Consider the following 21,198-nt stretch of genomic DNA (forward strand, 5'->3'; position numbering starts at 1 on the left):
TGTGATAGACTCACCCCTCTCTCTCTCTCTCTCTCTCTCTCAGAGCTGTCTCAGCAGGCTGTGATAGACTCACCCCTCTCTCTCTCTCTCTCAGAGCTGTCTCAGCAGGCTGTGATAGACTCACCCCTCTCTCTCTCTCTCTCTCTCAGAGCTGTCTCAGCAGGCTGTGATAGACTCACCCCTCTCTCTCTCTCTCTCTCTCAGAGCTGTCTCAGCAGGCTGTGATAGACTCACCCCTCTCTCTCTCTCTCTCTCTCTCAGAGCTGTCTCAGCAGGCTGTGATAGACTCACCCCTCTCTCTCTCTCAGAGCTGTCTCAGCAGGCTGTGATAGACTCACCCCTCTCTCTCTCTCTCTCAGAGCTGTCTCAGCAGGCTGTGATAGACTCACCCCTCTCTCTCTCTCTCTCTCTCAGAGCTGTCTCAGCAGGCTGTGATAGACTCACCCCTCTCTCTCTCTCTCTCTCAGAGCTGTCTCAGCAGGCTGTGATAGACTCACCCCTCTCTCTCTCTCTCTCTTAGAGCTGTCTCAGCAGGCTGTGATAGACTCACCCCTCTCTCTCTCTCTCAGAGCTGTCTCAGCAGGCTGTGATAGACTCACCCCTCTCTCTCTCTCTCAGAGCTGTCTCAGCAGGCTGTGATAGACTCACCCCTCTCTCTCTCTCTCTCTCTCTCAGAGCTGTCTCAGCAGGCTGTGATAGACTCACCCCTCTCTCTCTCTCTCTCTCTCAGAGCTGTCTCAGCAGGCTGTGATAGACTCACCCCTCTCTCTCTCTCTCTCTCTCAGAGCTGTCTCAGCAGGCTGTGATAGACTCACCCCTCTCTCTCTCTCTCTCTCTCAGAGCTGTCTCAGCAGGCTGTGATAGACTCACCCCTCTCTCTCTCTCTCTCTCAGAGCTGTCTCAGCAGGCTGTGATAGACTCACCCCTCTCTCTCTCTCTCTTAGAGCTGTCTCAGCAGGCTGTGATAGACTCACCTCTCTCTCTCTCTCTCAGAGCTGTCTCAGCAGGCTGTGATAGACTCACCCCTCTCTCTCTCTCTCAGAGCTGTCTCAGCAGGCTGTGATAGACTCACCCCTCTCTCTCTCTCTCTCTCAGAGCTGTCTCAGCAGGCTGTGATAGACTCACCTCTCTCTCTCTCTCTCAGAGCTGTCTCAGCAGGCTGTGATAGACTCACCCCTCTCTCTCTCTCTCTCTCAGAGCTGTCTCAGCAGGCTGTGATAGACTCACCCCTCTCTCTCTCTCTCAGAGCTGTCTCAGCAGGCTGTGATAGACTCACCCCTCTCTCTCTCTCTCTCAGAGCTGTCTCAGCAGGCTGTGATAGACTCACCCCTCTCTCTCTCTCTCTCAGAGCTGTCTCAGCAGGCTGTGATAGACTCACCCCTCTCTCTCTCTCTCTCAGAGCTGTCTCAGCAGGCTGTGATAGACTCACCCCTCTCTCTCTCTCTCTCTCAGAGCTGTCTCAGCAGGCTGTGATAGACTCACCCCTCTCTCTCTCTCTCTCTCAGAGCTGTCTCAGCAGGCTGTGATAGACTCACCCCTCTCTCTCTCTCTCTCTCTCTCAGAGCTGTCTCAGCAGGCTGTGATAGACTCACCCCTCTCTCTCTCTCTCTCTCAGAGCTGTCTCAGCAGGCTGTGATAGACTCACCCCTCTCTCTCTCTCTCTCTCAGAGCTGTCTCAGCAGGCTGTGATAGACTCACCCCTCTCTCTCTCTCAGAGCTGTCTCAGCAGGCTGTGATAGACTCACCCCTCTCTCTCTCTCTCTCAGAGCTGTCTCAGCAGGCTGTGATAGACTCACCCCTCTCTCTCTCTCTCTCTCAGAGCTGTCTCAGCAGGCTGTGATAGACTCACCCCTCTCTCTCTCTCTCTCTCAGAGCTGTCTCAGCAGGCTGTGATAGACTCACCCTCTCTCTCTCTCTCTCTCTCAGAGCTGTCTCAGCAGGCTGTGATAGACTCACCCTCTCTCTCTCTCTCTCTCTCTCTCTCAGAGCTGTCTCAGCAGGCTGTGATAGACTCACCCCTCTCTCTCTCTCTCTCTCAGAGCTGTCTCAGCAGGCTGTGATAGACTCACCCCTCTCTCTCTCTCTCTCTCAGAGCTGTCTCAGCAGGCTGTGATAGACTCACCCCTCTCTCTCTCTCTCTCTCTCTCAGAGCTGTCTCAGCAGGCTGTGATAGACTCACCCCTCTCTCTCTCTCTCTCTCTCAGAGCTGTCTCAGCAGGCTGTGATAGACTCACCCCTCTCTCTCTCTCTCTCTCTCTCAGAGCTGTCTCAGCAGGCTGTGATAGACTCACCCCTCTCTCTCTCTCTCTCAGAGCTGTCTCAGCAGGCTGTGATAGACTCACCCCTCTCTCTCTCTCTCTCTCAGAGCTGTCTCAGCAGGCTGTGATAGACTCACCCCTCTCTCTCTCTCTCTCTCAGAGCTGTCTCAGCAGGCTGTGATAGACTCACCCCTCTCTCTCTCTCTCAGAGCTGTCTCAGCAGGCTGTGATAGACTCACCCTCTCTCTCTCTCTCTCTCAGAGCTGTCTCAGCAGGCTGTGATAGACTCACCCCTCTCTCTCTCTCTCAGAGCTGTCTCAGCAGGCTGTGATAGACTCACCCTCTCTCTCTCTCTCTCTCTCTCAGAGCTGTCTCAGCAGGCTGTGATAGACTCACCCCTCTCTCTCTCTCTCTCTCAGAGCTGTCTCAGCAGGCTGTGATAGACTCACCCCTCTCTCTCTCTCTCTCAGAGCTGTCTCAGCAGGCTGTGATAGACTCACCCCTCTCTCTCTCTCTCAGAGCTGTCTCAGCAGGCTGTGATAGACTCACCCCTCTCTCTCTCTCTCTCTCAGAGCTGTCTCAGCAGGCTGTGATAGACTCACCCCTCTCTCTCTCTCTCTCTCAGAGCTGTCTCAGCAGGCTGTGATAGACTCACCCCTCTCTCTCTCTCTCTCAGAGCTGTCTCAGCAGGCTGTGATAGACTCACCCCTCTCTCTCTCTCTCAGAGCTGTCTCAGCAGGCTGTGATAGACTCACCCCTCTCTCTCTCTCTCTCAGAGCTGTCTCAGCAGGCTGTGATAGACTCACCCCTCTCTCTCTCTCTCTCAGAGCTGTCTCAGCAGGCTGTGATAGACTCACCCCTCTCTCTCTCTCTCAGAGCTTCTCAGAGCTGTCTCAGCAGGCTGTGATAGACTCACCCCTCTCTCTCTCTCTCTCAGAGCTGTCTCAGCAGGCTGTGATAGACTCACCCCTCTCTCTCTCTCTCTCTCAGAGCTGTCTCAGCAGGCTGTGATAGACTCACCCCTCTCTCTCTCTCTCTCTCTCAGAGCTGTCTCAGCAGGCTGTGATAGACTCACCCCTCTTCTCTCTCTCTCAGAGCTGTCTCAGCAGGCTGTGATAGACACACCCCTCTCTCTCTCTCTCTCTCTCTCAGAGCTGTCTCAGCAGGCTGTGATAGACTCACCCCTCTCTCTCTCTCAGAGCTGTCTCAGCAGGCTGTGATAGACTCACCCCTCTCTTCTCTCTCTCTCAGAGCTGTCTCAGCAGGCTGTGATAGACTCACCCCTCTCTCTCTCTCTCTCTCAGAGCTGTCTCAGCAGGCTGTGATAGACTCACCCCTCTCTCTCTCTCTCTCAGAGCTGTCTCAGCAGGCTGTGATAGACTCACCCCTCTCTCTCTCTCTCTCAGAGCTGTCTCAGCAGGCTGTGATAGACTCACCCCTCTCTCTCTCTCTCAGAGCTGTCTCAGCAGGCTGTGATAGACTCACCCCTCTCTCTCTCTCTCAGAGCTGTCTCAGCAGGCTGTGATAGACTCACCCCTCTCTCTCTCTCTCTCTCCTCAGAGCTGTCTCAGCAGGCTGTGATAGACTCACCGGGGGACAGCAGGCTGTGATAGACTCACCCCTCTCTCTCTCTCTCTCTCTCAGAGCTGTCTCAGCAGGCTGTGATAGACTCACCTCTCTCTCTCTCTCTCAGAGCTGTCTCAGCAGGCTGTGATAGACTCACCCCTCTCTCTCTCTCTCAGAGCTGTCTCAGCAGGCTGTGATAGACTCACCCCTCTCTCTCTCTCTCTCAGAGCTGTCTCAGCAGGCTGTGATAGACTCACCCCTCTCTCTCTCTCTCTCAGAGCTGTCTCAGCAGGCTGTGATAGACTCACCCCTCTCTCTCTCTCTCTCAGAGCTGTCTCAGCAGGCTGTGATAGACTCACCCCTCTCTCTCTCTCTCTCTCTCAGAGCTGTCTCAGCAGGCTGTGATAGACTCACCCCTCTCTCTCTCTCTCTCAGAGCTGTCTCAGCAGGCTGTGATAGACTCACCCCTCTCTCTCTCTCTCTCAGAGCTGTCTCAGCAGGCTGTGATAGACTCACCCCTCTCTCTCTCTCAGAGCTGTCTCAGCAGGCTGTGATAGACTCACCCCTCTCTCTCTCTCTCTCTCAGAGCTGTCTCAGCAGGCTGTGATAGACTCACCCCTCTCTCTCTCTCTCTCTCTCAGAGCTGTCTCAGCAGGCTGTGATAGACTCACCCCTCTCTCTCTCTCAGAGCTGTCTCAGCAGGCTGTGATAGACTCACCCCTCTCTCTCTCTCTCTCTCAGAGCTGTCTCAGCAGGCTGTGATAGACTCACCCCTCTCTCTCTCTCTCTCAGAGCTGTCTCAGCAGGCTGTGATAGACTCACCCCTCTCTCTCTCTCTCTCAGAGCTGTCTCAGCAGGCTGTGATAGACTCACCCCTCTCTCTCTCTCTCAGAGCTGTCTCAGCAGGCTGTGATAGACTCACCCCTCTCTCTCTCTCTCTCTCAGAGCTGTCTCAGCAGGCTGTGATAGACTCACCCCTCTCTCTCTCTCTCAGAGCTGTCTCAGCAGGCTGTGATAGACTCACCCCTCTCTCTCTCTCTCAGAGCTGTCTCAGCAGGCTGTGATAGACTCACCCCTCTCTCTCTCTCTCTCAGAGCTGTCTCAGCAGGCTGTGATAGACTCACCCCTCTCTCTCTCTCTCAGAGCTGTCTCAGCAGGCTGTGATAGACTCACCCCTCTCTCTCTCTCTCTCAGAGCTGTCTCAGCAGGCTGTGATAGACTCACCCCTCTCTCTCTCTCAGAGCTGTCTCAGCAGGCTGTGATAGACTCACCCCTCTCTCTCTCTCTCTCTCTCTCAGAGCTGTCTCAGCAGGCTGTGATAGACTCACCCCTCTCTCTCTCTCTCTCTCTCAGAGCTGTCTCAGCAGGCTGTGATAGACTCACCCCTCTCTCTCTCTCAGAGCTGTCTCAGCAGGCTGTGATAGACTCACCCCTCTCTCTCTCTCAGAGCTGTCTCAGCAGGCTGTGATAGACTCACCTCTCTCTCTCTCTCTCAGAGCTGTCTCAGCAGGCTGTGATAGACTCACCCCTCTCTCTCTCTCTCTCTCAGAGCTGTCTCAGCAGGCTGTGATAGACTCACCCCTCTCTCTCTCTCTCAGAGCTGTCTCAGCAGGCTGTGATAGACTCACCCCTCTCTCTCTCTCTCAGAGCTGTCTCAGCAGGCTGTGATAGACTCACCCCTCTCTCTCTCTCTCTCAGAGCTGTCTCAGCAGGCTGTGATAGACTCACCCCTCTCTCTCTCTCTCAGAGCTGTCTCAGCAGGCTGTGATAGACTCACCCCTCTCTCTCTCTCTCAGAGCTGTCTCAGCAGGCTGTGATAGACTCACCCCTCTCTCTCTCTCTCAGAGCTGTCTCAGCAGGCTGTGATAGACTCACCCCTCTCTCTCTCTCTCAGAGCTGTCTCAGCAGGCTGTGATAGACTCACCCCTCTCTCTCTCTCTCTCTCTCTCTCAGAGCTGTCTCAGCAGGCTGTGATAGACTCACCCCTCTCTCTCTCTCTCTCTCTCTCTCAGAGCTGTCTCAGCAGGCTGTGATAGACTCACCCCTCTCTCTCTCTCTCTCAGAGCTGTCTCAGCAGGCTGTGATAGACTCACCCCTCTCTCTCTCTCAGAGCTGTCTCAGCAGGCTGTGATAGACTCACCCCTCTCTCTCTCTCTCTCAGAGCTGTCTCAGCAGGCTGTGATAGACTCACCCCTCTCTCTCTCTCTCAGAGCTGTCTCAGCAGGCTGTGATAGACTCACCCCTCTCTCTCTCTCTCAGAGCTGTCTCAGCAGGCTGTGATAGACTCACCCCTCTCTCTCTCTCTCTCTCAGAGCTGTCTCAGCAGGCTGTGATAGACTCACCCCTCTCTCTCTCTCAGAGCTGTCTCAGCAGGCTGTGATACTCACCCCTCTCTCTCTCTCTCTCTCTCTCTCAGAGCTGTCTCAGCAGGCTGTGATAGACTCACCCCTCTCTCTCTCTCTCTCTCTCTCAGAGCTGTCTCAGCAGGCTGTGATAGACTCACCCCTCTCTCTCTCAGAGCTGTCTCAGCAGGCTGTGATAGACTCACCCCTCTCTCTCTCTCTCTCTCTCTCTCAGAGCTGTCTCAGCAGGCTGTGATAGACTCACCCCTCTCTCTCTCTCTCTCAGAGCTGTCTCAGCAGGCTGTGATAGACTCACCTCTCTCTCTCTCTCTCAGAGCTGTCTCAGCAGGCTGTGATAGACTCACCCCTCTCTCTCTCTCTCTCTCTCTCTCAGAGCTGTCTCAGCAGGCTGTGATAGACTCACCCCTCTCTCTCTCTCTTAGAGCTGTCTCAGCAGGCTGTGATAGACTCACCCCTCTCTCTCTCTCTCTCTCTCTCTCTCTCTCTCTCTCAGAGCTGTCTCAGCAGGCTGTGATAGACTCACCCCTCTCTCTCTCTCAGAGCTGTCTCAGCAGGCTGTGATAGACTCACCCCTCTCTCTCTCTCTCAGAGCTGTCTCAGCAGGCTGTGATAGACTCACCCCTCTCTCTCTCTCTCTCTCTCAGAGCTGTCTCAGCAGGCTGTGATAGACTCACCCCTCTCTCCCTGTGCCCCCTGTAGCTCCACGGACCCCGCGGTGCTGGAGAGACTGAAGACGCTGGAGAGGCTGATTCTGGGGACCCCCCAGGGCGAGAGGCGCATGGTGCTGGAGGGCATGGAGCAGTCCAGGAAGGACATCCAGGTCCTGCCCCTCGGAGTCTCCTACTCTGGAGCGACTTTCTCTGTCTCTGTCCCTCTCTCTGACCCGCTGTCCCTGTCTCTGTCCCTCTCTCTGACCCGCTGTCCCTGTCCCTCTCTCTGACCCGCTGTCCCTCTCTCTGACCCGCTGTCCCTGTCTCTGTCCCTGTCCCTCTCTCTGACCCGCTGTCCCTGTCCCTCTCTCTGACGCGCTGTCCCTCTCTCTGACGCGCCCTCTCTGTCTCTGTCCCTCTCTCTGACGCGCCCTCTCTGTCTCTGTCCCTCTCTCTGACGCGCCCTCTCTGTCTCTGTCCCTCTCTCTGACACGCTGTTCCTCTCTCTGACACGCTGTCCCTCTCTCTGACACGCTGTCCCTCTCTCTGACACGCTGTCTCTGTCCCTGTCCCTCTCTCTGACCCGCCGTCTGTCTCTGTCCCTGTCCCTCTCTCTGTCCCTGTCCCTCTCTCTGTCCCTGTCCCTCTCTCTGACACGCTGTCTCTGTCCCTGTCTCTGTCCCTGTCCCTGTCTCTGACACGCTGTCCCTCTCTCTGTCCCTCTCTCTGACCCGCTGTCCCTCTCTCTGACCCGCCGTCTGTCTCTGTCCCTCTCTCTGTCCCTGTCCCTGACACGCTGTCCCTCTCTCTGTCCCTCTCTCTGACACGCTGTCCCTCTCTCTGACCCGCCGTCTGTCTCCAGAAGCTGCAGGAGAGACAGAGCCAGCAGCAGACGAAGTCCGGGCCGCCCTCCTGCCCCTCCAGCAGCTCTGCGGGGCTGTTCTGCGCCGACCGGCGCCCCCTGCAGAAGAAGCAGTGCGCTGCGGCCCCGCGGCAGGTCCTGCAGGCGGTGGTGCCCCCCGTACACGGTGAGAGGAGCTGGGGGGACCGGGGGTCTCGCTGCTGCAGGGCGCCCCGCTGGTGGTGGGGATCCCCTCCAGCAGCAGCAGTGTGGAGCCCCACCAGTGCGCTCACACACAGCAGCTCTCAGGGCGAGGAGGACAGGTCAGAGGTCATTAGGGGTTACTAGGAGGCCAGGACTGGTCAAGACCAGGGGGACACCAGGTAACATCCCGACTCTTTTATAGAGACACCCCGGGATTGTTCATGAGCACAGAGAGTCAGGACCCCGGTTTCACGTCTCATCTGAAGGACGGAGCCTTCTTCCAGTCCAGTGTCCCCGTCAGTGTCCAGCCCTACTCTTTTATAGCTCACCATCACTGGACTGGGGCATCAGGACCACACAGAGCGCTGGGAGAGAGCGCCCCCTGCTGGCCCCACTCACCCCTCTCCCAGGAGTCTCCCCTCCAGGTACTGGCCAGGCTCCCCCTGCTGGGCTCCAGTGGGCTGGGAGCTGCAGGGTGATGTGGCCTGTATTGACTCTTCTCTCTCTCTGCAGTGGTGCCGCCCCTCCAGAAGTGTGCCATCATCTGCAGACCAGAGCCAGCTCACAAGAAGAAGAGAGACAAACAGGTGACAGTCCTTTCTGTATTGTCTGTATGAACCCCTCTCTCTCTCTCAGTACAGTGTTAATGTACTGGAGTGTCCAGTCAGTGTGTCTGTATGAACCCCTCTCTCTCTCTCAGTACAGTGTTAATGTACTGGAGTGTCCAGTCAGTGTGTCTGTATTAACCCCTCTCTCTCTCTCAGTGCAGTGTTCATGTACTGGAGTGTCCAGTCAGTGTGTGTCTGTATTAACCCCTCTCTCTCTCAGTGCAGTGTTAATGTACTGGAGTGTCCAGTCAGTGTGTGTGTATTAACCCCTCTCTCTCTCAGTGCAGTGTTCATGTACTGGAGTGTCCAGTCAGTGTGTCTGTATTAACCCCTCTCTCTCTCTCAGTGCAGTGTTAATGTACAGGAGTGTCCAGTCAGTGTGTCTGTATTAACCCCTCTCTCTCTCAGTGCAGTGTTAATGTACTGGAGTGTCCAGTCAGTGTGTCTGTATGAACCCCTCTCTCTCTCTCAGTGCAGTGTTAATGTACTGGAGTGTCCAGTCAGTGTGTCTGTATGAACCCCTCTCTCTCTCAGTGCAGTGTTAATGTACTGGAGTGTCCAGTCAGTGTGTCTGTATGAACCCCTCTCTCTCTCAGTGCAGTGTTAATGTACTGGAGTGTCCAGTCAGTGTGTCTGTATGAACCCCTCTCTCTCTCAGTGCAGTGTTAATGTACTGGAGTCTCCAGTTAGTGTTAATGTACTGTGTTGTGTGTCTCTGTCAGGCTGTTTCTCCAGACATGAAGGAGAATGCCTGCAGTCTTGACTGGGAAGCCCAGCTGGACTCTGAACTGCTTGAAAAGTCTCGTCAGAAGATCCTGCGGGTCCTCAATACAGGCAGCTTGAAGGACCTGAAGTCCCTGCAGCAGATCGGAGACAAGAAGGCCAAGCTGATCCTGGGCTGGCGGGCAGTAAACGGCCCCTTCACTCAGGTACTGGATTATCAACATACAGAGACAGGAGATCACACACTGTATTATTATTATTGAGAGACAGGCTCACTGTCTGTTCCTCAGGCTGGGACAGGAGATCACACACTGTATTATTATTATTGAGAGACGGGCTCACTGTCTGTTCCTCAGGCTGGGACAGGAGATCACACACTGTATTATTATTATTGAGAGACAGGCTCACTGTTCCTCAGGCTGGGACAGGAGATCACACACTGTATTATTATTATTGAGAGACGGGCTCACTGCCTGCTCCTCAGGCTGGGACAGGAGATCACACACTGTATTATTATTATTGAGAGACAGGCTCACTGCCTGTTCCTCAGGCTGGGACAGGAGATCACACACTGTATTATTATTATTGAGAGACGGGCTCACTGTCTGTTCCTCAGGCTGGGACAGGAGATCACACACTGTATTATTATTATTGAGAGACGGGCTCACTGTTCCTCAGGCTGGGACAGGAGATCACACACTGTATTATTATTATTGAGAGACAGGCTCACTGTCTGTTCCTCAGGCTGGGACAGGAGATCACACACTGTATTATTATTATTGAGAGACGGGCTCACTGTCTGTTCCTCAGGCTGGGACAGGAGATCACACACTGTATTATTATTATTGAGAGACAGGCTCACTGTCTGTTCCTCAGGCTGGGACAGGAGATCACACACTGTATTATTATTATTGAGAGACGGGCTCACTGTCTGTTCCTCAGGCTGGGACAGGAGATCACACACTGTATTATTATTATTGAGAGACGGGCTCACTGTCTGTTCCTCAGGCTGGGACAGGAGATCACACACTGTATTATTATTATTGAGAGACAGGTTCACTGTCTGTTCCTCAGGCTGGGACAGGAGATCACACACTGTATTATTATTATTGAGAGACAGGCTCACTGTTCCTCAGGCTGGGACAGGAGATCACACACTGTATTATTATTATTGAGAGACAGGCTCACTGTCTGTTCCTCAGGCTGGGACAGGAGATCACACACTGTATTATTATTATTGAGAGACAGGCTCACTGTCTGTTCCTCAGGCTGGGACAGGAGATCACACACTGTATTATTATTATTGAGAGACAGGCTCACTGTCTGTTCCTCAGGCTGGGACAGGAGATCACACACTGTATTATTATTATTGAGAGACAGGCTCACTGCCTGTTCCTCAGGCTGGGACAGGAGATCACACACTGTATTATTATTATTGAGAGACGGGCTCACTGTCTGTTCCTCAGGCTGGGACAGGAGATCACACACTGTATTATTATTATTGAGAGACGGGCTCACTGTTCCTCAGGCTGGGACAGGAGATCACACACTGTATTATTATTATTGAGAGACAGGCTCACTGTCTGTTCCTCAGGCTGGGACAGGAGATCACACACTGTATTATTATTATTGAGAGACGGGCTCACTGTCTGTTCCTCAGGCTGGGACAGGAGATCACACACTGTATTATTATTATTGAGAGACGGGCTCACTGTCTGTTCCTCAGGCTGGGACAGGAGATCACACACTGTATTATTATTATTGAGAGACGGCCTCACTGTTCCTCAGGCTGGGACAGGAGATCACACACTGTATTATTATTATTGAGAGACAGGCTCACTGTCTGTTCCTCAGGCTGGGACAGGAGATCACACACTGTATTATTATTATTGAGAGACGGGCTCACTGTCTGTTCCTCAGGCTGGGACAGGAGATCACACACTGTATTATTATTATTGAGAGACGGGCTCACTGTCTGTTCCTCAGGCTGGGACAGGAGGTCACACACTGTATTATTATTATTGAGAGACGGGCTCACTGTCTGTTCCTCAGGCTGGGACAGGAGATCACACACTGTATTATTATTATTGAGAGACGGGCTCACTGTCTGTTCCTCAGGCTGGGACAGGAGGTCATACACTGTATTATTATTATTGAGAGACAGGATCACTGTCTGTTCCTCAGGCTGGGACAGGAGATCACACACTGTATTATTATTATTGAGAGACAGGATCACTGTTCCTCAGGCTGGGACAGGAGATCACACACTGTATTATTATTATTGAGAGACAGGCTCACTGTCTGTTCCTCAGGCTGGGACAGGAGATCACACACTGTATTATTATTATTGAGAGACGGGCTCACTGTTCCTCAGGTTGTGACAGGAGATCACACACTGAATTATTATTATTGAGAGACGGGCTCACTGTCTGTTCCTCAGGCTGGGACAGGAGATCACACACTGTATTATTATTATTATTGAGAGACAGGCTCACTGTTCCTCAGGCTGGGACAGGAGATCTCACACTGTATTATTATTATTGAGAGACAGGCTCACTGTCTGTTCCTCAGGCTGGGACAGGAGATCACACACTGTATGATTATTATCGAGAGACAGGCTCACTGTCTGTTCCTCAGGCTGGGACAGGAGATCACACACTGTATTATTATTATTGAGAGACGGGCTCACTGTCTGTTCCTCAGGCTGGGACAGGAGATCACACACTGTATTATTATTATCGAGAGACGGGCTCACTGTCTGTTCCTCAGGCTGGGACAGGAGATCACACACTGTATTATTATTATCGAGAGACGGGCTCACTGTCTGTTCCTCAGGCTGGGAGAGGAAATCACACACTGTATTATTATTATTGAGAGACGGGCTCACTGTCTGTTCCTCAGGCTGGGACAGGAGATCACACACTGTATTATTATTATTGAGAGACGGGCTCACTGTCTGTTCCTCAGGCTGGGACAGGAGATCACACACTGTATTATTATTATTGAGAGACGGGCTCACTGTCTGTTCCTCAGGCTGGGACAGGAGATCACACACTGTATTATTATTATTGAGAGACGGGCTCACTGTCTGTTCCTCAGGCTGGGACAGGAGGTCACACACTGTATTATTATTATTGAGAGACGGGCTCACTGTCTGTTCCTCAGGCTGGGACAGGAGGTCACACACTGTATTATCATTATTGAGAGACGGGCTCACTGTCTGTTCCTCAGGCTGGGACAGGAGGTCACACACTGTATTATTATTATTGAGAGACGGGCTCACTGTCTGTTCCTCAGGCTGGGACAGGAGATCACACACTGTATTATTATTATTGAGAGACGGGCTCACTGTCTGTTCCTCAGGCTGGGACAGGAGATCACACACTGTATTATTATTATTGAGAGACAGGCTCACTGTCTGTTCCTCAGGCTGGGACAGGAGATCACACACTGTATTATTATTATTGAGAGACGGGCTCACTGTCTGTTCCTCAGGCTGGGATAGGAGATCACACACTGTATTATTATTATTGAGAGACGGGCTCACTGTCTGTTCCTCAGGCTGGGACAGGAGATCACACACTGTATTATTATTATCGAGAGACGGGCTCACTGTCTGTTCCTCAGGCTGGGATAGGAGATCACACACTGTATTATTATTATTATTGAGAGACAGGCTCACTGTTCCTCAGGCTGGGACAGGAGATCACACACTGTATTATTATTATTGAGAGACAGGCTCACTGTCTGTTCCTCAGGCTGGGACAGGAGATCACACACTGTATTATTATTATCGAGAGACGGGCTCACTGTCTGTTCCTCAGGCTGGGATAGGAGATCACACACTGTATTATTATTATTATTGAGAGACAGGCTCACTGTTCCTCAGGCTGGGACAGGAGATCACACACTGTATTATTATTATTGAGAGACAGGCTCACTGTCTGTTCCTCAGGCTGGGACAGGAGATCACACACTGTATTATTATTATTGAGAGACAGGCTCACTGTCTGTTCCTCAGGCTGGGACAGGAGATCACACACTGTATTATTATTATTGAGAGACGGGCTCACTGTCTGTTCCTCAGGCTGGGACAGGAGATCACACACTGTATTATTATTATCGAGAGACGGGCTCACTGTCTGTTCCTCAGGCTGGGACAGGAGATCACACACTGTATTATTATTATCGAGAGACGGGCTCACTGTCTGTTCCTCAGGCTGGGAGAGGAGATCACACACTGTATTATTATTATTGAGAGACGGGCTCACTGTCTGTTCCTCAGGCTGGGACAGGAGATCACACACTGTATTATTATTATTGAGAGACAGGCTCACTGTCTGTTCCTCAGGCTGGGACAGGAGATCACACACTGTATTATTATTATTGAGAGACAGGCTCACTGTCTGTTCCTCAGGCTGGGACAGGAGATCACACACTGTATTATTATTATTGAGAGACGGGCTCACTGTCTGTTCCTCAGGCTGGGACAGGAGATCACACACTGTATTATTATTATTGAGAGACGGGCTCACTGTCTGTTCCTCAGGCTGGGACAGGAGATCACACACTGTATTATTATTATTGAGAGACGGGCTCACTGTCTGTTCCTCAGGCTGGGACAGGAGGTCACACACTGTATTATTATTATTGAGAGACGGGCTCACTGTCTGTTCCTCAGGCTGGGACAGGAGGTCACACACTGTATTATCATTATTGAGAGACGGGCTCACTGTCTGTTCCTCAGGCTGGGACAGGAGATCACACACTGTATTATTATTATTGAGAGACGGGCTCACTGTCTGTTCCTCAGGCTGGGACAGGAGATCACACACTGTATTATTATTATTGAGAGACGGGCTCACTGTCTGTTCCTCAGGCTGGGACAGGAGATCACACACTGTATTATTATTATCGAGAGACGGGCTCACTGTCTGTTCCTCAGGCTGGGACAGGAGATCACACACTGTATTATTATTATCGAGAGACGGGCTCACTGTCTGTTCCTCAGGCTGGGATAGGAGATCACACACTGTATTATTATTATTATTGAGAGACGGGCTCACTGTTCCTCAGGCTGGGACAGGAGATCACACACTGTATTATTATTATTGAGAGACAGGATCACTGTCTGTTCCTCAGGCTGGGACAGGAGATCACACACTGTATTATTATTATTGAGAGACGGGCTCACTGTCTGTTCCTCAGGCTGGGACAGGAGATCACACACTGTATTATTATTATTGAGAGACGGGCTCACTGTCTGTTCCTCAGGCTGGGACAGGAGATCACACACTGTATTATTATTATTGAGAGACGGGCTCACTGTCTGTTCCTCAGGCTGGGACAGGAGATCACACACTGTATTATTATTATCGAGAGACGGGCTCACTGTCTGTTCCTCAGGCTGGGACAGGAGATCACACACTGTATTATTATTATCGAGAGACGGGCTCACTGTCTGTTCCTCAGGCTGGGACAGGAGATCACACACTGTATTATTATTATCGAGAGACGGGCTCACTGTCTGTTCCTCAGGCTGGGACAGGAGATCACACACTGTATTATTATTATCGAGAGACGGGCTCACTGTCTGTTCCTCAGGCTGGGATAGGAGATCACACACTGTATTATTATTATTATTGAGAGACGGGCTCACTGTTCCTCAGGCTGGGACAGGAGATCACACACTGTATTATTATTATTGAGAGACAGGATCACTGTCTGTTCCTCAGGCTGGGACAGGAGATCACACACTGTATTATTATTATTGAGAGACGGGCTCACTGTCTGTTCCTCAGGCTGGGACAGGAGATCACACACTGTATTATTATTATTGAGAGACGGGCTCACTGTCTGTTCCTCAGGCTGGGACAGGAGATCACACACTGTATTATTATTATTGAGAGACGGGCTCACTGTCTGTTCCTCAGGCTGGGACAGGAGATCACACACTGTATTATTATTATCGAGAGACGGGCTCACTGTCTGTTCCTCAGGCTGGGACAGGAGATCACACACTGTATTATTATTATCGAGAGACGGGCTCACTGTCTGTTCCTCAGGCTGGGATAGGAGATCACACACTGTATTATTATTATCGAGAGACGGGCTCACTGTCTGTTCCTCAGGCTGGGATAGGAGATCACACACTGTATTATTATTATTATTGAGAGACGGGCTCACTGTTCCTCAGGCTGGGACAGGAGATCACACACTGTATGATTATTATTGAGAGACAGGCTCACTGTCTGTTCCTCAGGCTGGGACAGGAGATCACACACTGTATTATTATTATTGAGAGACAGGCTCACTGTCTGTTCCTCAGGCTGGGACAGGAGATCACACACTGTATTATTATTATTGAGAGACGGGCTCACTGTCTGTTCCTCAGGCTGGGACAGGAGATCACACACTGTATTATTATTATTGAGAGACGGGCTCACTGTCTTTTCCTCAGGCTGGGACAGGAGATCACACACTGTATTATTATTATTGAGAGACGGGCTCACTGTCTGTTCCTCAGGCTGGGACAGGAGATCACACACTGTATTATTATTATTGAGAGACGGGCTCACTGTCTGTTCCTCAGGCTGGGACAGGAGATCACACACTGTATTATTATTATTGAGAGACGGGCTCACTGTCTGTTCCTCAGGCTGGGACAGGAGATCACACACTGTATTATTATTATTGAGAGACGGGCTCACTGTCTGTTCCTCAGGCTGGGACAGGAGGTCACACACTGTATTATTATTATTGAGAGACGGGCTCACTGTCTGTTCCTCAGGCTGGGACAGGAGATCACACACTGTATTATTATTATTGAGAGACGGGCTCACTGTCTGTTCCTCAGGCTGGGATAGGAGATCACACACTGTATTATTATTATTGAGAGACGGGCTCACTGTCTGTTCCTCAGGCTGGGACAGGAGATCACACACTGCATTATTATTATTATTGAGAGACGGGCTCACTGTCTGTTCCTCAGGCTGGGACAGGAGATCACACACTGTATTATTATTATTGAGAGACGGGCTCACTGTCTGTTCCTCAGGCTGGGACAGGAGATCACACACTGTATTATTATTATTGAGAGACAGGCTCACTGTCTGTTCCTCAGGCTGGGACAGGAGATCACACACTGTATTATTATTATTGAGAGACAGGCTCACTGTCTGTTCCTCAGGCTGGGACAGGAGATCACACACTGTATTATTATTATTGAGAGACAGGCTCACTGTCTGTTCCTCAGGCTGGGACAGGAGATCACACACTGTATTATTATTATTGAGAGACAGGCTCACTGTCTGTTCCTCAGGCTGGGACAGGAGATCACACACTGTATTATTATTATTGAGAGACGGGCTCACTGTTCCTCAGGTTGTGACAGGGTGTTGTCTCTGTCTCGTTCAGATCGAGGACCTGCAGCAGCTGGAGGGGATATCGGCGAAGCGTCTGTCTTCGTTCATCAAGGTGAGCCGCCGCCATCGCCCCGTACCCGAGGGCAGGCGCCCCGCTCTGGCTGAGACGCGGTCTGACCACCCCCCCCCTCTCCTGTCCAGGTGAACGTGCTGTGCATGCTGGGCCACTGATCAGCCCCGCAGCCCGACCGGACCGGGCCGGACCTGGCCTGGCACCCCGGAGAGAGTGTGTGAGGACGACAGCGTGCCTGGACACCCCCTGAGCTGGGCTCCGACCTCCGACCTCTGACCTCCAGCCTGCACCCAGCTTCTTCCTTCGCCCCCTGAGAGGAGGGGCCCAGCGCTCTCTCGCCATCTCTCAGCCCTGCCCTGCGGTCGGCGGTCTTTCCGAAGCGGGCCGCTGCCGGCGCCGGCTCCAGAGACCCCCGGGGACAGGAAACGGGCTGACCCCGCCGTCCAGCCCCCTCTGAGGGCGGGGGGGTGATCTCCGCTCTGTCGTTGAGCCCCCCCCTCGCGGCGACGGAGTGCAGCCGGTCCCCGGCGTCCTCCCTGGGCTCTGACTGGCCGAGGCAGCTGTCACTCGGCCGCCCCTGACCACTCGGAGCGCGGGGCGGGGCTCCGGCACTCCCAGCGCCCCCTGCCCGCCCACAAGCTCCCAGGCCCGGCGGTGGCCCGCAGCGGTGTCTCTCCTGCCGGGCGCGGAGTCAACCTTCGCCTGTTCACCCCGCCGGATCATCGTCACGGAGCGCCTATTCTGCTCCCAGTCCTGTGGGTTTGTTTCCGAAAGGCTCTGGAATCCGTGATCTTAATGCTCACCCTTATATAGCGCCTTTCTGGACCCCCCCTGCAGCAGCAGCAGTGTGGAGCCCCACCAGTGCGCTCACACACAGCAGCTCTCAGGGCGAGGAGGACAGGTCAGAGGTCATTAGGGGTTACTAATAATAGTCTTATACTTATATAGCGCCTTTCTGTCCAGCCCTACTCTTTTATAGCTCACCATCACTGGACTGGGGCATCAGGACCACACAGAGCGCAGGGAGAGAGCGCCCCCTGCTGGCCCCACTCACCCCTCTCCCAGGAGTCTCCCCTCCAGGTACTGGCCAGGCTCCCCCTGCTGGGCTCCAGTGGGCTGGGAGCTGGGAGAGAGCGCCCCCTGCTGGGCTCCAGTGGGCTGGGAGCTGGGAGAGAGCGCCCCCTGCTGGCCCCACTCACCCCTCTCCCAGGAGTCTCCCCTCCAGGTACTGGCCAGGCTCCCCCTGCTGGGCTCCAGTGGGCTGGGAGCTGGGAGAGAGCGCCCCCTGCTGGCCCCACTCACCCCTCTCCCAGGAGTCTCCCCTCCAGGTACTGGCCAGGCTCCCCCTGCTGGGCTCCAGTGGGCTGGGAGCTGGGAGAGAGCGCCCCCTGCTGGCCCCACTCACCCCTCTCCCAGGAGGACCTGTTCTGCTCCATCAGTCCCAGGTTTTCCAGTCACCTCAGTGGCGTCTTGGACGAGTCCAGATATAAACATGTCTGTTCCTGCCAGTGCTGCTTCGTCCCAGGTTCTCTCTCGAGGACGGCTGTCTGGGGTTTCTGTGTGGTGTCTGTCAGGAGCAGGCTGTTTCAGATGTGAGCCTACGAGAGCACAGGGCTCTGCTTGCTGTGAGGTTTTAATGTCGTCCATCTCGTTCTGTATTAATTTCCTCTTTGTATTTCTTCTGATGTAATAAACTTCTCTGTGCTTCCAGTGGGATGTTGTGGCATTTCTGTTAGATAAACTGTAGCAGTCTGAGCACACAGCTCTCCCTCCTGTACTGTACTGTACTGGTCTGAGCACACAGCTCTCCCTCCTGTACTGTACTGCACTGGTCTGAGCACACAGCTCTTCCTCCTGTACTGTACTGTACTGGTCTGAGCACACAGCTCTCCCTCCTGTACTGTACTGTACTGGTCTGAGCACACAGCTCTTCCTCCTGTACTGTACTGTACTGTACTGTACTGGTCTGAGCACACAGCTCTTCCTCCTGTACTGTACTGTACTGTACTGGTCTGAGCACACAGCTCTCCCTCCTGTACTGTACTGTACTGGTCTGAGCACACAGCTCTCCCTCCTGTACTGTACTGTACTGGTCTGAGCACACAGCTCTCCCTCCTGTACTGTACTGTACTGGTCTGAGCACACAGCTCTCTCTCCTGTACTGTACTGGTCTGAGCACACAGCTCTCCCTCCTGTACTGTACTGTACTGGTCTGAGCACACAGCTCTCTCTCCTGTACTGTACTGGTCTGAGCACACAGCTCTCTCTCCTGTACTGTACTGGTCTGAGCACACAGCTCTCTCTCCTGTACTGTACTGTACTGGTCTGAGCACACAGCTCTCTCTCCTGTACTGTACTGGTCTGAGCACACAGCTCTCCCTCCTGTACTGTACTGTACTGGTCTGAGCACACAGCTCTCCCTCCTGTACTGTACTGTACTGGTCTGAGCACACAGCTCTCTCTCCTGTACTGTACTGTACTGGTCTGAGCACACAGCTCTCCCTCCTGTACTGTACTGTACTGGTCTGAGCACACAGCTCTCTCTCCTGTACTGTACTGGTCTGAGCACACAGCTCTCTCTCCTGTACTGTACTGTACTGGTCTGAGCACACAGCTCTCCCTCCTGTACTGTACTGTACTGGTCTGAGCACACAGCTCTCTCTCCTGTACTGTACTGGTCTGAGCACACAGCTCTCTCTCCTGTACTGTACTGTACTGTACTGTACTGTACTGGTCTGAGCACACAGCTCTCCCTCCTGTACTGTACTGTACTGGTCTGAGCACACAGCTCTTCCTCCTGTACTGTACTGGTCTGAGCACACAGCTCTCCCTCCTGTACTGTACTGTACTGGTCTGAGCTCACAGCTCTCCCTCCTGTACTGTACTGTACTGTACTGGTCTGAGCACACAGCTCTCTCTCCTGTACTGTACTGGTCTGAGCACACAGCTCTCTCTCCTGTACTGTACTGTACTGGTCTGAGCACACAGCTCTTCCTCCTGTACTGTACTGGTCTGAGCACACAGCTCTCCCTCCTGTACTGTACTGTACTGGTCTGAGCTCACAGCTCTCCCTCCTGTACTGTACTGTACTGGTCTGAGCTCACAGCTCTCCCTCCTGTACTGTACTGTACTGGTCTGAGCACACAGCTCTCTCTCCTGTACTGTACTGGTCTGAGCACACAGCTCTCCCTCCTGTACTGTACTGGTCTGAGCACACAGCTCTCTCTCCTGTACTGTACTGGTCTGAGCACACAGCTCTCCCTCCTGTACTGTACTGGTCTGAGCACACAGCTCTTCCTCCTGTACTGTACTGTACTGGTCTGAGCACACAGCTCTCCCTCCTGTACTGTACTGTACTGGTCTGAGCTCACAGCTCTCTCTCCTGTACTGTACTGTACTGGTCTGAGCACACAGCTCTTCCTCCTGTACTGTACTGGTCTGAGCACACAGCTCTCCCTCCTGTACTGTACTGTACTGGTCTGAGTGCACAGCTCTTCTTCCTGTACTGTACTTGTCTCAGTGCTCTGCATCACTGAGTGTACTGCAGTGTGCTGGACTCTCCTCTCGACTCCAGGCTATCTCTGTGCTGCGCATTCGTATGTGAGAACTGCTGGGAATGTTACTAGTATTGAGAAGCGGGGATTAGTGTGTCATTTAGAAGAGTGGTGTGATCAGTTTCACACGTGTGTTTCTCTGTATCCTCAGGGATCATTTCTGTAATCATTTACCTGCGTTTCTTTCTTTTTGTGTAGCTCTGTGGGAGGTGTAGTGGTCGTATATCACCACCAGGTGGTGCCAGAGCTGAATGTGTCCATCTGCCTGATACTGATATAGAGTAAAGCTACGTAGTTCAGGTGGGGAGCTGCGTCAGCATGCGTAGGCTGCAAATGAACAAGTAGTAGGTTTATTCTATGCTGAAAAAAAGAAGAAGAAAGAGAACACAACGTTTCGGCCGTGGAGCCTTCTTCAGGTGTGAGAGAGACAGGGCAGTAGGCAAAGGTAAAGTAGCGGGAGAACAAAGACTGGGAGGGAGGAGGAGTGAGAGGCGGGAGCAGGGGACAGAAAGAGAGGCCAATCAAGAGGTGTGAAGTCAGAATGGGTGCAGAGAGGTGTGAAATGAAACTTCCAATGAATGGAGAAAATTTAAAAGAACAGTAGTCTGTCGTTAAGGGAAGGGAGAGTGTGTGATCCTAGCTGCAGGATAATTTTGGTTTCGGTGGTCTTTCTGATGTATGAGTTCATTGTGATGAATAATAAACCTATAACTTGTACCTCCATAGAGTAAAGCTGTCTGGATGGAGAGTGAATTAACCTTTACTGCCCCTAAGGGCATTATAAGTACATCTAGATTGGCTGGACTGGGAGCTGGATTAATTAACTGGGATTCTAATCAGACTCCACTGACACTGACAGAGCAGTCTGAGACTCTCCAGGCTGGACTGGACTGACTGGACTGGGAGCTGGATGAGTTCTGAACTGGGATTATAATCAGACTCCACTGGCACTGACAGAGCAGTCTGAGGGTCTCCAGGCTGGACTGGACTGACT

At 52.6% G+C, this 21,198-nt stretch overlaps 1 protein-coding gene across 1 annotated transcript in view; it reads left to right on the forward strand.

Moving 5' to 3' along the window:
• kif22 (kinesin family member 22) overlaps positions 1–18,360 on the forward strand; it is a 51,749-nt gene extending 33,389 nt beyond the window's left edge. The window contains exons 9-14 of the mRNA XM_069188390.1: positions 6,887–7,007; positions 7,700–7,865; positions 8,396–8,469; positions 9,213–9,419; positions 16,630–16,689; positions 16,779–18,360. Coding sequence (XP_069044491.1) covers positions 6,887–7,007; positions 7,700–7,865; positions 8,396–8,469; positions 9,213–9,419; positions 16,630–16,689; positions 16,779–16,808 — 658 coding nt within the window. The 3' untranslated portion in view covers positions 16,809–18,360. The remainder of the gene's footprint in view (positions 1–6,886; positions 7,008–7,699; positions 7,866–8,395; positions 8,470–9,212; positions 9,420–16,629; positions 16,690–16,778) is intronic.
• Positions 18,361–21,198: the final 2,838 nt, after the last annotated feature.

This window comes from Lepisosteus oculatus, chromosome 4 (assembly GCF_040954835.1).
Source record: "Lepisosteus oculatus isolate fLepOcu1 chromosome 4, fLepOcu1.hap2, whole genome shotgun sequence".
Taxonomy (NCBI): domain Eukaryota; kingdom Metazoa; phylum Chordata; class Actinopteri; order Semionotiformes; family Lepisosteidae; genus Lepisosteus; species Lepisosteus oculatus.